General features: G+C 40.4%; 1 protein-coding gene across 1 annotated transcript in view; it reads right to left on the reverse strand.

Annotated features, from left to right (window-relative positions):
- Positions 1-2,585: 2,585 nt before the first annotated feature.
- The window catches only part of rnf216 (ring finger protein 216), a 206,596-nt gene continuing 193,051 nt past the window's right edge, over positions 2,586-16,130 (reverse strand). The window contains exons 16-17 of the mRNA XM_072268673.1: positions 15,994-16,063; positions 2,586-3,189 (exon numbers count right to left, since the gene is read on the reverse strand). Of these exons, the coding sequence (XP_072124774.1) occupies positions 2,729-3,189; positions 15,994-16,063 (531 nt within the window). The 3' untranslated portion in view covers positions 2,586-2,728. The remainder of the gene's footprint in view (positions 3,190-15,993; positions 16,064-16,130) is intronic.

The following is a 16,130-nucleotide window of genomic DNA, read 5'->3' on the forward strand; positions in this document are numbered from 1 at the left end:
CTGTGTATAGCCTAATCTCTTATATGCTTAAGTGATGGCACCATCAATTGCATCTTCCAATGATTTGCTGATGATTGAACATAGACTGAATACCTGGCTGTGATTTTTCAGCTTTTTGTACACTGTGCAATGCAATTTTCCACATTGCTGTAACTTGGCCAGAGGTGCAACCGTTGTGGAGTACAAATCTTCAGTACAAGTGGAATGTTATCTAGTCTCCCAGCAGTTCCTCTAATCAGTGTTTTCGATGATTTCTTGATATCATATGCAGGAAATCGAATTAGCTGAAAAATTTCTCTGATGGTGGGGAGCTCAGGAGGGTAAGATAGACCATGGCTGCATGGGATTACATATGTTTGAGGCTTTTCTTTAGCAATGCCTGCTGAGTCCATTGGAGTTGGGAATCACTTTAGTTCTGGAGTGAAGCGAACACCAGTTGAACATTTTCCTATTGATCCAATGGATTAACACACTGCAGTGGGAAGCTTGTGGGAGGGAGGTGAAACATTTCAGTGTCAGTGATTGACACAAATGTGAGGGAGGTGCGACAGCCTTTTCTCAATCCCAGCCTGCATTGAGGTGGATCTGTTGTCAACCATTGGATGGGGTCATGGCTTGCATACCATCATGAAGCAAAAGATGGGGAAAGATTTCTGCTGACAACAAACAGAACTTACTATATTTAACATTTCAGGTCCAGGGATCCTATTTTAGAAATCAAAGGGGAAATTCTCAAATGCCAGGAGGTGGCATTCTTGGAAGAGAAGCAGCAGTAAATTCAATGGTAAATGATAAGCAGTAAACAAGATCGGGGAATTTATTTACTTTTATTGCACTAAAGAACCTTGCAAGTACATTGTGTTGGAAATTGGTGTAGATCGAATGGTCAGATCAAGAGTAACCCACTTGCAAAGGAAAATTCATACCTGTTGTTCTTTCTTTTCATAATTATTCAGCAAATATAATAAAGTGCAGAATTGAAAGAATGAACAGAGAAATAATTCCACAAAAACTGTTCTTCCTGTCGGGTGGATGCAAAATCTCTCTCTACTGGAAGAGCAGAGGAATTTGCCTGAGTGCCTGGGTAAGATTAATCCTTCAAAAAGCTTTACTAAAGAAAATTAATCACCATCTTGTTGGTGCTTGTAGGGCCTTAGTATACTCAAACTGGCTGTTGCTTTTTCTTTATTACAGCAGCAGCCAGACTATGGTGGTTGTAAGCATTCTGAGATTGAGATACACAATAAGAGTTCATGATATATCTTCTCTGACCTATCTAACTTGGGAAGAACTACGTCAGGGTGTTCAAAACATTGAATCCAATAAAGTGTTTTTAAGTGCTGTCTTGTAGTATTACAGGGAATGCAGCACAAGGCAATGCCTTAAAGAGATAGCATCCATCATTAAGAACCTTCACAACCCTGGACATGGCCTCTTCTCATTACTACAATCGGGAAAAAATACAGAAGACATACACTCTATGTTTTAGGAACAGCTTCATCCCCTCTACCATCAGATTTCTGAATGGCCAATTAACCCATGAACACTACCTCACCATTTTTACTTTATTTTTGTATTACTTATTTGAGTTTTTACATACATTTCTTATTGTAATTTTATAGTATATTTTATTTATTGCACTGTACTGCTCCAAAACAACAAACTTCACGACATATGCCAGTGATAGTAAACCAAATTTGGATTGAGATTCAGCTGATTTGAATACAAACAATGAGATAATTGAGCAATCTGATTTAATACCATGGTTGAGAAACATTAGCCATTGCTTACAAATGAAAATGGCAACATAAATCTTAGTAATACCAAACGAATACTAAGTGAATGCAATGTCCCATTGCAGCCTTTCTGAAACTGTCTGTAAAGGATACGTAATATGTGATCTGTGTATCCCTGCAATGGTATCCATGTGATCTGTGTATCCCTGAACCTTCAAGGAGGTCATACTATTCAACAGCTGTGCCTGTACTTTCTTAGAAGTTTGCAAAGGTTCAGTATGTCATCTAAAATTTTTGGAAGTCTTGTATATCTGTACTTTGATAATAAATTTACTTTGAATTTGCCGTCAACGATGGATCTGCACAGTGCACGTTTGTTGGTTATTTCTGAGAATGCTACATGTATGACACCAGATACATGTGTAATCTGTGCCTAGGTTTCAGTATTAGTTCAGCCCAAACTGATAAGTTCAAAGTTCCATGCGAATTTATTACCAAAGTACATATATGTCACCAAATACTACCTTAAGATTCATTTTCTTACAGGCATTTACAGAAGGTGCAACTGCATAAGTCACTGAACTAAAGCAAGCATAGGATATGCACATTGCACTTTTGTTTGGCTCACTCTAGAGCAAGGATTTCCAACCTTTTTTATGCCATGGACCTCCTACCATTAACCGAGGGGCCTGTGGACCCCAGGGTTGGGAACTGTGTTCTAGAGGGAATACTCTAATTACAAACAACTTCACATTGTTGCTCATATGATCTTTAGAGTCTAGCTGGAGCAACCAGATCTCAGAATTAAATTCAGCACCACTCATTTATACAGCAAACAGAACAAAAATCTTTGTCTACTGCAAATGGAAAAACATGGTTTATTTGATCATATTTACAGTAAATCTGCGGCCATTCATTTATACATTCACCAAACAACAAACACCAAAGGTCTCTTTGGCTCAAAATAAAATTTACAGGGGCAATGCTAGTCATTAAAGGTTATGTTGCTGCTGCTGTGGTATAAAGTTAAACAAAACACGGTTCTGTGGTGGCTGATAAACTGGTGGCACATTTGGTTGTCCATGGGGCCTGTCATGGTGATGGTGTGGAGGATGGTGATGGTGTGGGTGTGGAAGCCCTTGAGGATTAGGGCGATGGCGATGGCGATGACGATGGTAGGGCTGTGGACCAAAGTGCATAGGGTAGTCCTGCTCAAAATTAATATGCTGTAAAGCATCAAAGAAATGAAAATAGGGGGCAGGGGGAAATGGGACCTGGAGATGGGGGGGCACTGCTGGGATAGGGGGATATTCAGGAATCATTGGTGCTGGCCTTGGAAGGTCATTGCGATTGAAATTTACTCCTTGATGCATTGGTTGACCCCGCTCTTCAACTCTTGCGTTCTTTGGAGGAGGATCATCTGGTGGAGGCCCAATTCTTTTCACGCCTTGCTCTAAAGGGTGTGTAAACAGAACAAAACAATTGTACTGCATTAGAAAGCAGGAATCCACAGAAAACATATTATTAGCCATTCTGAGATTTCATACTATTCAATTTCTCAGATTTCGTGTCTTTTATATTCACTGCTATTGAAAAGAGTCTGAGATCCAAAAAAGATCACAACAGAGTAGTAATTTTTTAATTCATTTTTTTTTATGATCCAAGGGCATGCTTTAAAGTGACTGGGAATGTAGAATGCTTTGGGTAAGGAAGGTAGGAGAAGGAGCAAGTAGCAGTTGTGATCTATGAAAGAAGGAAAAGGATTGAAATGTTATAGTTTTGGGATGGAGAGAAAGTGGTGGTTTACTCTGCTTTACTTCCAGTGCAAAGTGGTATAGGACAGGATTATACACCCTATCCTCGTTATATGCGTCTTCAGACTATGCGGATTCACAGTTATGCGAGAAACCTATTTCTACCAAGGTCTTGTTATATGCATCCAAAATTCGCAGTTATGCGAGGAGCACTGCCTTCCCGTCAATACAAGTCACGTGCGCACACCTCACAGTCTCACTGTTGGGACGAGAAGCACCACTTTCCCGCCAATACAAGTCAGGTGTGCGCACCTCACAATCTCTCTCCCGTCACTCTCGCATTGGTTTTGGCAAGGTGTGGATGTGCGATCTTAAACTTTTGTTGGTTTTACCTACGGTGCAGTGATTTTGCACTTGAAATATTTAATTATGCCTCCTAAGCATCTGCTGTCACGTCTTGGGCCATCAGCCGAGTGGCAGAGAACTGCTTTAACACTTGAAAAAAGTTGGAAATTATAAACAGCGCGGCATCTACTGCCAGGAACAGAATCTTGCCTTTAAAGTTCTTTTGTTGCTTGACAATGCGCCAGCCCATCCTAAACATTTGGAGAGCTTTCATCCTAACGTAACAGTGCGTTTCCCACCGCCTAACACAACATCGCTGATTCAACCACTCGACTGGTGTAGTCCACATTCAAGGTGTACGTATTTTTTTTTACGGCAAACTATCTCTCAGATGCTGAAGTAACAGACGATTTTGAAAATCCCGGAAGTTTACCAACGGTGAGGGAATGGTGGAAGTCACAACACAAATGGCGATGGACATAGACCCAAGTTTAGAACAGAGTCAGCATTTCAGTCATTCCGTGCAGTCAATCCTTTTTCCCTACAAGCAAATTTATGCTGAAAAACAAAACGCTGCTAAGCAAACAACCATCACCCCTTTATGCAAATCGCTGTAATCTTTCTGCTGCCGGCAGTCCTAAGAGTTCTGTGAGTCCTCTTTCACCCCTTGCTGTGCTTGATATGATCCTGACGACCACAACCATCCACCTTATCTGTGTAAAGCTGCCCGACACCACAACAACTACTCGTTTCCCAGGGCGAACACACCTGCCACCATTGGTGAGTACTGTGCGCCAGAGGATGTTAACTTTCTATGATTTATTATATTGAATATTGCCTTAAATTGATTAAATATAATACAAATATTGTCTTGTAGTTCTGCTTTTGTGTCGTATTGGTATAAAAATGTGAATAAGTTACAGATAAAATATATTTAGGAAGCCCTCCGGAACGCATCCCTATTTTCTCCATTTAAATAATTATTCACATTATGCGATTTCACATTACGTGTCAACTTCAAGGAACGTATCCCTCGCATATAATGAGGATAGGGTGTACCTATACTCCTATACCAGAGTGATATATGACTAGTTGGGTACGACAGACTAATGCATGAGTAGAGAATAGGTACAGATAGGGGAAAGGGCTTCATAAACTTGGGGTATTGGGACCAATTTTGGGCAAGATAGATGCTTCAAAGCAGACCCATTCACTTTGAAAGTTTGTCTCAGAAATTTGGCGGATGGGGGTACAGCAGAAATGTGGGGGGGGGGAGAAACTAAGTTGGCAGATGGCTGAGCATGAAGATTATGCAGTAAGCAGAAATACAAGATTTAAGCTGAATACACCAGTAAGATGCAAGTCATGCATCTGTGGAAAGAGAAAGAGTTAACATTTCAGATCATTTAACTGTCAAATATTTTCTGCATTTGCATTTATTTAAAATTTCCAGCACTACAATTTAATTTTTATTTTGCAACTTCAGCAGATGCATATTGAGAACCTATGACATACAACTCATTGCAGCTCCCAATCTTAAAACATGCTTTTGAGGAAGTGAGCAAGCAGACTATACTTGTCAAGTGCTCACTGCCCTCTAGTCTCATCAGAATGCCAGAAAACAAGTACTGTGTGTTTTATGTGACAAATGTCAGTCCATTGTAGCTAGGCCATTTAGCCCCTATGTAATCTTCCTACAGAATATTTCTGCGGACTGTTGTTGAGGCTTTGGAGAGGGTGCAGAAGTGGTTTACCAGCAGGCTGCCTGGCTTAGGGGGCATGTGCTATCACAAGAGGCTGGATAAACTTGGGTTGTTTTCTCTGGAGAGGTCGAGGCTGAGGGGAGATCTGATAGAGGTTTTTAAGATTATGAGAGACCTAGATAGAGTAGACAGGGTGTATCCATTTCCCAGGGCCGAAATGTCTAATACCAAGAGCATGCAATGAAGGTGAGGGATTAGGCTCAAAGAAGATGTAGGGGTATGCTTTTTTACTTAGAGTATTGGATGCCTGGAATGCATTGCCTGGTATGGTAGTAAAGGCAAATACATTAGAGGCTTTTAAGAGACACTCAGATGGGCAGATGAATATGAGGAAGATGGAGGGATGTGGACATTGTGTAGGTTGGAGGGATTAGCGTTTGGGTGTTTTTGATTTGCTTTTCAGCTGGTTGGGCACAACACTGTGAGCTAAAGGGCCTATTTCTGTGCAGTATTGCTCTACATTCCACGGAGCTTCTGCACTGTAGGCCGCATTCTCTACTCACAGATTTTAAGTGTTAGCAATGCAATAATAATTTTGTGGATGACTGAACTGTAAGAAACAAAGGTATGAAGAAAACAAACCTTAAGCCAGAATAGATTTGTATTCAGTTAAAAATGGAAAAATCACTGAACCTCATCTGAAAAGGAATCACTACTGAGTGAACAATTGATATTTAATACCTGTGCACATTTCTAACCTGTGCATCATCACATGTTCCAGGGACAAAAAGGTTGTGACAAATACCACAATGAGAGTAAAGAGTAATAAATTTAAGACAACTGTTGGTCAGTTAGAGCAAAGACACTAGCAGTAACCTCTAGGAACAAGGCACCACGTGTCCATTACACTAATCTTCAGGCAGCTCACAGAAGGAGAGCAATGGGAACTTAATATTCCTGATTATATGATTGGGTTGGGTTGGGGTGTGGGGAGTACGACAGAAGACAAATTTTACAGTGAGTTTGCAACAGTGACAAGAGACAGTGAAAATGTATGATACGCAATGTTGTTAGGACAAGAGTGAGAGAAGGGAAGTAAATTCCTGGCATGTAAATCTAATTAAATGAGAAAGCCATGTTGGTTCTACTTCTGAGTAATTAAATGTGGCACAGTTGCATGTCTCAGTGGAGGATATTAAAGGTACATAGGCCATACAATCAGGTATGGTTAAGTTATGGGAAAAGATAAGGACAAAGTATGATTTAGAAAGATGCTAGGGGGATGGGACGGGGTCTAACAGACTGAAAGTCAAATTTGCCCCAGCAAGGCTGGAACTAAAAACTATGATGGTAAAACATAAATAAGAAAAATAAAACTTCAACATGGAGAATTACAAAATATTAATACATGAATTCTCCTGAAAAGGAAAAGATTAACAGCCAAAGACTTAATGGGTGACTAAATTTATGGCAAGAGACTGGGAGAGGGAAAAAAAAGGCCTACAATTAAAAAGTTCAATGTTCAAAATACATTATCAAAGTATGCATACTTTATACAATCTTGAGATTCGTCTCCTTACAGGCAGCCACAAAACGAAGAACCCATTTAAAAAACACCAAACACCCAATAGGCACAGAGAAAAAAACAAATCATGCAAACAATAAAAGTAAGCAATCAGCATTCCAAACTGAAGTTCACAAAATTCAGTCCACAGACACGAAGCCAGGTATCACTGCAGTTGATTCAGGAGCCCGTTCATTGCAGGCCACAGCCTCAGTTCAGCGTAGAATCGTGAGACCAGATGGAGAACAAAAAAAGAGCATGGCTGAAAATAAAGGAGTTTGTTGTATTTGCGTACTTGTAAAGCGGAGGGTGTCAACATGGGTACAAAGCTGAAGACATTAAATGTTAAAGAACAGAAAAATGAAAAGATACTTAATAGACTGAAAAATCTTCAGTGTGGAAAGTCAGTCTGGATGGAATCTATGGTAAGTTCTGAAGAAAGGGAAACTGCAGAAGCTCTGGATTTTGTTTTTTGCAGATTTCTGGAGATCATTATATACCTAAAGGGAATGGGATAAGTCAACCAATCAGCCGAAAACCAGGTGTGTTTTCTTTTTGGAGAAAATTGTCCGAGTCAAAATGAAATGGATTGGGAAAAAGAGTATAATTTGTTAAAGGTAAATAGATAGTATGGAATTGTTAGTGAAGGCCATTGAGGGTAGTGTGGTTGGTTTATACATGACTCACAAAAGGTATTTGACAAACTATCATATAATGAGACTTCTTAGTGAAACTAAAGCCCGAGGATTAAGTGAACAGTCACAGCATGGAAATAAAATTGCCCAAAAGACAGAAGGCAATTGTTCGGAACGAAAAGAGATTTATAATGGCAGTAAGGTTACTTGGACCACTCCTCTTTTAGTCTAGCGTAAAAAGTCAAAATGTGCAGTCGATGGAAAATTGCTAAACAACCAGGATAGTAACAGAAACACGAGGAATTCTGCAGATGCTGGAAATTCAAGCAACACACATCAAAGTTGCTGGTGAATGCAGCAGGCCAGGCAGCATCTCTAGGAAGAGGTACAGTCGACGTTTCGGGCCGAGACCCTTCGTCAGGACTAACTGAAGGAAGCGTTAGTAAGAGATTTGAAAGTGGAAGGGGGAGGGGGAGATCCAAAATGATTGGAGAAGACAGGAGGGGGAGGGATGGAGCCAAGAGCTGGACAGGTGATTGGCAAAAGGGATATGAGAGGATCATGGGACAGGAGGCCCAGGGAGAAAGAAAAGGGAGAAAGAAAAGGGGGAGGGGGGGACAACCCAGGGGATGGGCAAGGGGGATAGTCAGAGGGACAGAGGGAGAAAAAGGAGAGAGAGGGAGAAAAAGGAGAGAGAGGGAGAAAAAGGAGAGAGAGAGAGAGAAAGAATGTGTGTATATAAATAAATAACGGATGGGGTACGAGGGGGAGGTGGGGCATTAGCAGAAGTTTGAGAAGTCAATCTTCATGCCATCAGGTTGGAGGCTACCCAGACGGAATATAAGGTGTTGTTCCTCCAACCTGAGTGTGGCTTCACCTTTACAGTAGAGGAGGCCGTGGATAGACATATCAGAATGGGAATGGGAATGGGACGTGGAATTAAAATGTGTGGCCACTGGTTAGGCCTTGACTTTAGCTAGGCCTTTGACAAGGCCCCACATGGAAGGTTTCTCAAGAAGGCTCAGTTGCTTGGTATTCAAGATGTGTAAGTAAAATGGATTAGACATTGACTTTGTGAGAGAAGCCAGAATGTGGTAGTAGATGGTTGCCCCTCTGACTGGAGACCAGTAACTAGTGATGTGCCACAGGGATTGGTGCTGGGTCCACTGTTGTTTATCATCTATAATCAATGATCTGGATGATAATGTGGCAAACTGGATCAGCAAATTTGCGGATGACACCAAGATTGGGGCTGTAGTGGAAGACTATCAAAGCTTGTAATGGGATCGGGATGAGCTAGAAAAATAGAAGACAGAATTTAATGCAGACAAGTGTGATGTGTTGCACTTTGGGAAGACTAACCAAGTTAGGTCTTACACAGTGAGCTGTAGGGCACTGAGGAGTGCAGTAGAACAGAGGGATCTGGGAATATAGATCCATAATTCCACAGTTAGATAGGTTCGTAAAGAAAGCATTTGGCACATTGGCTTCATCAATCATTATATTGAGTACAGGATTTGTGATATTATACTGAAATTGTATAAGATGTCAGTGAGGCCTAATTTGGAATATTGTGTGTAGTTTTGGTCACCTATCTATAGGAAAGATGTAAATAAGATTGAAAGAGTGCAGAGAAAATTTACAACAGGACTTGAGGACCTGTGCTATAGGGAAAGGCTGAATAATTTAGGACTTTATTCCCTCGAATTTAGAAGATTGAGGTGAGATTTGATAGAAGTATACAAAATTAAGAGGGGTATAGATCGGGACATGCAAGCAGGCTTTTTCCACTGAGGTTAGGTGAGACTACAAGTAGAGGTCTTGGGTTAAAGGTGATGAATGTGTGGAATAAGCTGCCAGAGCAAGTACTAGATGCAGGGTCGATTTCAACATTTAAGAGAAATTTGAATAGGTACATGGATGGCAGAGGTGTGGAGTGCCATGGTCCAGGTGCAGGGTGATGGGACTAGGCAGATTAATGGTTCAGCATGAATTAGATGGGCCGAAGGACTTGTTTCTGTGCTGTAGTGTTCTAGGACTCTAAGGCTTTTTAAAAAGCAGTATACGTAAACATGAAAACATTCCAAATCATATACTTAAATATTTATTTATAACTAACTGCTACACGATTGTACCATGTGCGGTCAAATTTATGAACCTGAGGTGACAGAAGTGCTTGGTGAGCTTAAGGCAGTGGATGTTATCTACATGGACTTGAGTAAAGCATTTGATAAAAAAAAAATTCCCCTCGTAGGTTAAATAAGAAGATAAAAATATATGGGATCCAGGGTGAATTGCAAGTTAGATTCAGAAATGAATCGTTCATAGAAGACAGAACAAAGTTGGAAGGCTGTTATTCTGGTCCATGGCCTGTGGTATTACACTGGGACCTCTTGTTAGCGACATATAATCAGTGATTTGGATAAAAATGTAGATGGGTGATTAGCAAGTTTGCAGATGACACCAAGGTTGGTGGAGCTGTGGACATTGTAACAAACCATCAAAGAATACAGCAGGATATATATTAGTTACAGATATGGGCAGAGAAGTGGCAGATGGAGTTTAATCCAGGAAAATACGAGGTGATACACTTTGGGAAGTCAAATGAAAGGAGAAAGGTTATACAGTTAATAGCAGACCGCTTAATACCATTAAGATACAGAGGGATTATATGGTTCAAGTCCATAGTTCAATGGAAGTGGCTATGCAAGTAGATAAGGTGATAAAAGAATGCTTGCCTTCATTGGTTATTCTTGAGGACAAGAGTAAGCAAATTATGCTGCAGCTATATAAAACTCTAGTCAGATTGCACTTGGAGTATCTATCCTAAGCCTAAGTATCTACCTTAATGCCGTTTACAAAAGGTGGCAGCTAGTGGCTCTACTTCATTAGGAGTTTGAGGAGATTTGGTTTGACACCAAAGACTTCTCCAAATGTACAGTGCATTCTCACAGCCTGAAATGAAGCCTTCAATGCAAAGGATTATGTACTCAGCCAGCTCCAATCAGGTAGATAACCCAATCTGCCATGTGCCCAATCAGACAACTTCAAAAGGTGGTGCCTCAAGAAAGCAGCGTCAGTCATTGAAGTCCCTCACCAACTCAGACATGCCATCTTCTCATTACTATCATGGAAGTAGTACAGGAGTATGAACAACAATTTAGGAACAGCTTCTTCCCCACCGCCATTAGATTTTAGAACTGTCCATGAAGCTGACTTTGTTATTCCTTTATTTTGCACTACTTATTCCTGCAATTTGGTTCCTTTAAGGTTGTTACAGCCAGGTTGGAGGTAGTGGAGATAAGCTCCCTATTAGATGCTCCCATTTGATGTGCATCTTAAATAGCCGCTGACAGCCAAGTCCAGTTCCTGGCCTTCATGCATGGCTTAGCTACTAAGCCCAGTGGAACTGTTTCTATTGACAAGAGGGTCAAAGGTGGGCTTACTGGCACATTAAAACCAGTTGCTCTGTGCAGATAGGGTTCATTAGCTCCAGGTGGCAGCTCACCTAGAAGGAAAACTCTGAACTCAAAATTCATCTGCCTTCTGTCTACACCAACTCACGGGGAGGAAGGCTTTAGGAGTAAACTTTGAGGAAAATTTGCAGCTGGAGTCCCTAAGGCAGTCCTACATTGAGTTCAATGCTGATTAGCAACTCTTGCTAAGTCGCTAGTGCCAAACTATCAGCGTCTGCCATCCCTTTGGATTCATCAGCTGCGTAGAGAGGGGGAGCCTGGTGCATGGGCAACAGCTTGCTCTCCATATCAAATTGTCCTGGCTTGCATATTGACTGAACGTAGATAGCTAGGACACAACATCCACAGTCGACGCCGACCAATGGAGGGCCTCTCCATTCCTGTAATTTATAGATTCTGGTGTTTGCACTGTACTGTTTCACATCGTATGTCAGTAATAAATCTGATTCTGATTCAATTCTGCTCACCCCATCTTAGGAAAGATCTGAAAAATGGGGAAAGGGTGCAGAAGAGTTTCACCACGATGTTGCCTGGATTAAAGAGTATGAGCTACAAGGTTGGATAAACTAGTGCAGAGACTGAGGGAAGGCCTGATAGAACTTTTTTTTAAATTGAGGCACTGACAGAGTAACTGCTTAGAATCTTTTCCCCAGCAGAGGGCATACTTTTAAGGTGGGATATGTAGAGGGGCTGGAGTTTTATTTTCAATACAGAGTGGAATGGATTACCAGGGGTAGTAGTGGAAGCAGAGTTTTGTGGAGTTCAAAGGAGGAGGAGGATATTCAGTAGAAATTGGCAACAAGATTGCACACCTTTATTGGTTGTGTGACCTGCCCAGTGTGTGACCGTTCTATTTTATGTTCTATTTTAGAAGGCAGTTAGTAAGATTGTTGTGAGCCCCTAAGATAGAGGAGCAGAATTAGGTCATTCAGCCCATCGAGTCTGCTCCACCATTCGAACATGGCTGATTTATTTTCTCCTCAACCTCACTATCCTGCTTTCTGCCCAGAACCTTTAATACTCACATCATGAACCTATCAGCCTCCATTACCGTCAGTGGCAATGAATCATACAGAAATCCGTAAAGAAATTCCACTTCACTTTGCTTCTAACGGGACATCCTTTTAGTCCAAGGCAATTCCCTCTGGTAATAAACTCTCATACTACTGGAAACATCCACACTATACAGACATTTCAATATTCAGTGAGCTTCAGAGAGATCTTTCCCCTCATCCTTCTAAACTCCAGCTAGCATAGGCCCAGAGACATCACTCCGTGCATAATAAACACAAGAAAGTCTGCAGATGCTGGAAGTCTAAAGCAACACACACAAAATGCTGCAGGAACTCAGCAGGTCAGGCAGTGTCTATGGCAATGAATAAACAGTCAACGTTTTGGGCCGGGACCCTTTATTAGAACTGGAAAGGAGGGGGAGGATGTCAGAATAAAAAGGTGTGGGGAGGGGAAGAAGGATAGCTAGAAGATGATAGGTGAAGCCAGGTGGGTACGAAAAATAAAGGGCTGGAGAGGAAGAAATCTGATGCAGGTAAAAAAGGTAAAAGGCCAGAGAAGGGAATAGAAGAAGAAGGGAGGGGAGAGGGTATTTTTTTTACTGGAAGGAGAAATCGATATTCGTGCCCGCAAGTTGGAGGCTACACAGATGGAATACAAGATGTTGCTCCTCCACCCTGAGGGTGGCATCATCTTGGCACAAGAGGAGACCACGGACTGACATGTTGGAACAGGAATGGGAATCAGAATTGGAATCAAAATGTTTGGCCACCAGGAAGTTCTACTTTTGGCTGATGTAGTGGAGGTGCGCGACAAAGTAGTCCCCCAATTTGCGACAGGTCTCACCAATGTAGAGGAGGCCTCAAACATTAATCTTTTTATTCACAAACAAGAGAAAATCTGCAGACACTGGAAATCCGAGCAACACACACAAAATGCTGGAGGAACTCAGCAGGCCAGGCAGCATCTATGGAAGAAAGTACAGTCAACGTTTCAGGCCAGGAACATCAACTGTACTTTTTTTTTCCATAGATGCTACCTGGCCTGCTGAGTTCTTCCAGCATTTTGTGTGTGTTGCTTAATCTTTGTATTGCTTCCCTGGACCCTGTCCAATACTAGTACATCTTGCTTTAGATATGGGTCCCAAAACTGAAGACAATAAATCAAACGTGGTCTGATTAACACCTTATAAAGCCTCAGCATTACATCTTTGCTTTTATATTCTAGTCCTTCCAAAATCCATAAACATCCAAAATCTGAATTTTTTTTTCGAGCGCTGGCATAACAGTACAAATGGAAAGTTCCACAAGGTGCTGCATAGGTCACCGCACATCACAGACATTTCTGAAAAGTGACCTCACATATGTAATGAATGGTAGTTAGTGAGAAGAAAAACACTGCATGAAGCACAAAATGAAGATCTCAATCAAGTATTGAAAGAATGAATTCATCAGCATTGGAGCGAACATATGCTGCTTAACAGTATGGTGATCATGAAACAAGCAAAGATCTATCACAGCAAACTAAAAATTGAAGGTAATTGTGAATATTAAGTACGCTGGTTGCAGAAATATAAGAAAAAGCAAGGCATTAAATTTTTAAAGATTGATGCTGATGAAGATCTAACCCTAGAACAAGTTTACAATGCTAATTGTTTTTATACCTTACATAAAACCTGAAAAAAGCAAAATACAAATACATTGCACTTTTTAATTAAAACATGGTATTGTAGGTGGAGACTGAAAGCCTGCCATTGTTTGTTGTTGTAGCTGATTCAGGCATTCTGCCAATGCTACTGTGCTGCCTTTTTATTCTGCACACATTATATTAATGGTACATAATAATTTTACTGTTAAGTACATGTGATGAACAAGTGTAAGATAAAGACTGCTATTGGTAGAACATAAATTCAGAGTCGTAAATGATGGTGCTCCCAAGCTACCTCATTATATATTCCAAAATCTGAAAAAAATTCAAAATCCAGAACACTTTCTGCACCAAGCATTTTGGATAAGGTGTACTCAACCTGTACTGCATTTGCCTTCCTTACTACTGACTCAACCTCAAGGAAATCCTACATTAGGACTCCCAAGTCCTTTTGCCCTTCTGATTATTGAATTTTCTCCCCATTTAGAAAATAGTCTACATCTTCATTCCTTCTAACAAAGAGCACGACCATACACTGTATTCCATCTGCCACTTCTTTAACCATTCTCCCAAATGGTCCAAGTCCTTCTGCAAACTCCCTGCTTCCTCAACACCGCCTGCCCCTCCATCTGACTCAGGAAGTAACAAGCAGGATATACAAAGTCAGCGGATGTTGTTTACTTGGACTTCCAGAAGACCTTTTCCTAGCCTACCTGTATACTGAAGACCCATAAACACTGTAACATTGCTTTTAGTAATGGTTTTTCTATCTCCTGCTATAATTCATGTCTAACATCCTGGCTGCTTCAGAGGCTTGTATACAACACCCATCACGGTTTTTTTTACTCTTGCTGTTTCTTACCTCTACCCACAAGGATTCTATGTCTTCTGATCCTATGTCACTTTTTGGAAATGACTCAATTTCATCTTTTCTTTAAACTAACCAAGCTACAAATTCCCTGCCCCCACCCCACTTGCCTGTATTTTGGGTCACCAAGATCAAACTAGCTAGGATAGTAGAATTTTCCTGAAAACAAATGAAATAAAACATAAATGCCAAATGGTCCCTCCAGTCTGTTCCATCATTCATCTTATCACTGGCATCAGTTCCATTTCTTCATCTGATCCCTGGAACCTTCAATTCCCCTATCACCCCTCCCCCACCCAATGTAAACTGGCAATCAAGTAGTTTCATGAAGACCATTATTGAGACTAACATTTTTATTCCAAATCTACTTACTTGATTGAATTCAGTCAAGATTTTCAAATGGAAATTGGATAGGCATATAAGGAAAAGTAATTATTGAGCAAGAAGGAAAGAGCATTGGAAATAGAAGTGAATAGATTTTTGCAGGGAGCCAATATAAACTGAAAGGGGTGAATGACATCCAAAACCACAAAATTCATGATGCTATGAATTTAAATTCCCCGGCTGCAATGGTGGAAATCAAAGAAGTCTGCAGATCAATAGAAGACTCTGGATAATTTATGACACCAGTTAACCACGTACCATAACTGTTTTTGCCATTATGTTACTTTACAGATTCAAATTCCAGGTTTAAGTATATTACTGACTCAGTTTATAGGTTTTTCTTTCATGCAGACAATGTTCTGCACTTCTTACAATTTTCCTACATTTGTTTAAAGTGGTTTTGTTTAAATGAACTGAGAAGTTAACTTCTCAACTGAATTGAGAAGTTAAATCCTACCTAAAATTTGGGGCAGTGCATGGTCATACCTATTAACTAGCCATGAACATGGCAACTTTACCAGCAGCAATGAAAACTGGTTTAGTCAGTAAGTCAGAAACACTTGTCTCTTTCATTGAATCAGATAATTCGAGAGAAACTAATTCAAGGAAAGCTTATAATCAATATCAGGCAATTCTATATGATTCAAACACCTGAGAATCTGTCATAACTAGTGGTGTAGCTATTGAAATATAAAATTTAAATAAAAATCTGAATATGGCAGAAAATTAAATAGTGAATATGATGTTAGGATGAAATAAAATAGGGTTAGTGACAGCTCATAAGAGTATAAACATCAAAATCTTTTGCCATGTTATAACTTCCATGTAAGCCTGCATAATTTAGTTTTTTAAAAATTTCAAATAACTCACCTCCAATCCTCTTTTTCTGTTCATTCTCAGCTTCACTTTGAATCTCTCGGATTAGTCTCTCATCATCATCCTGCCAGAAAATAGTGGTTATTTTTTTCGGAGTATATAAGGATACTCACAATACTTTAACGTTATCT

The sequence above is a fragment of the Mobula birostris genome, chromosome 9 (assembly GCF_030028105.1).
Source record: "Mobula birostris isolate sMobBir1 chromosome 9, sMobBir1.hap1, whole genome shotgun sequence".
NCBI lineage: Eukaryota > Metazoa > Chordata > Chondrichthyes > Myliobatiformes > Myliobatidae > Mobula > Mobula birostris.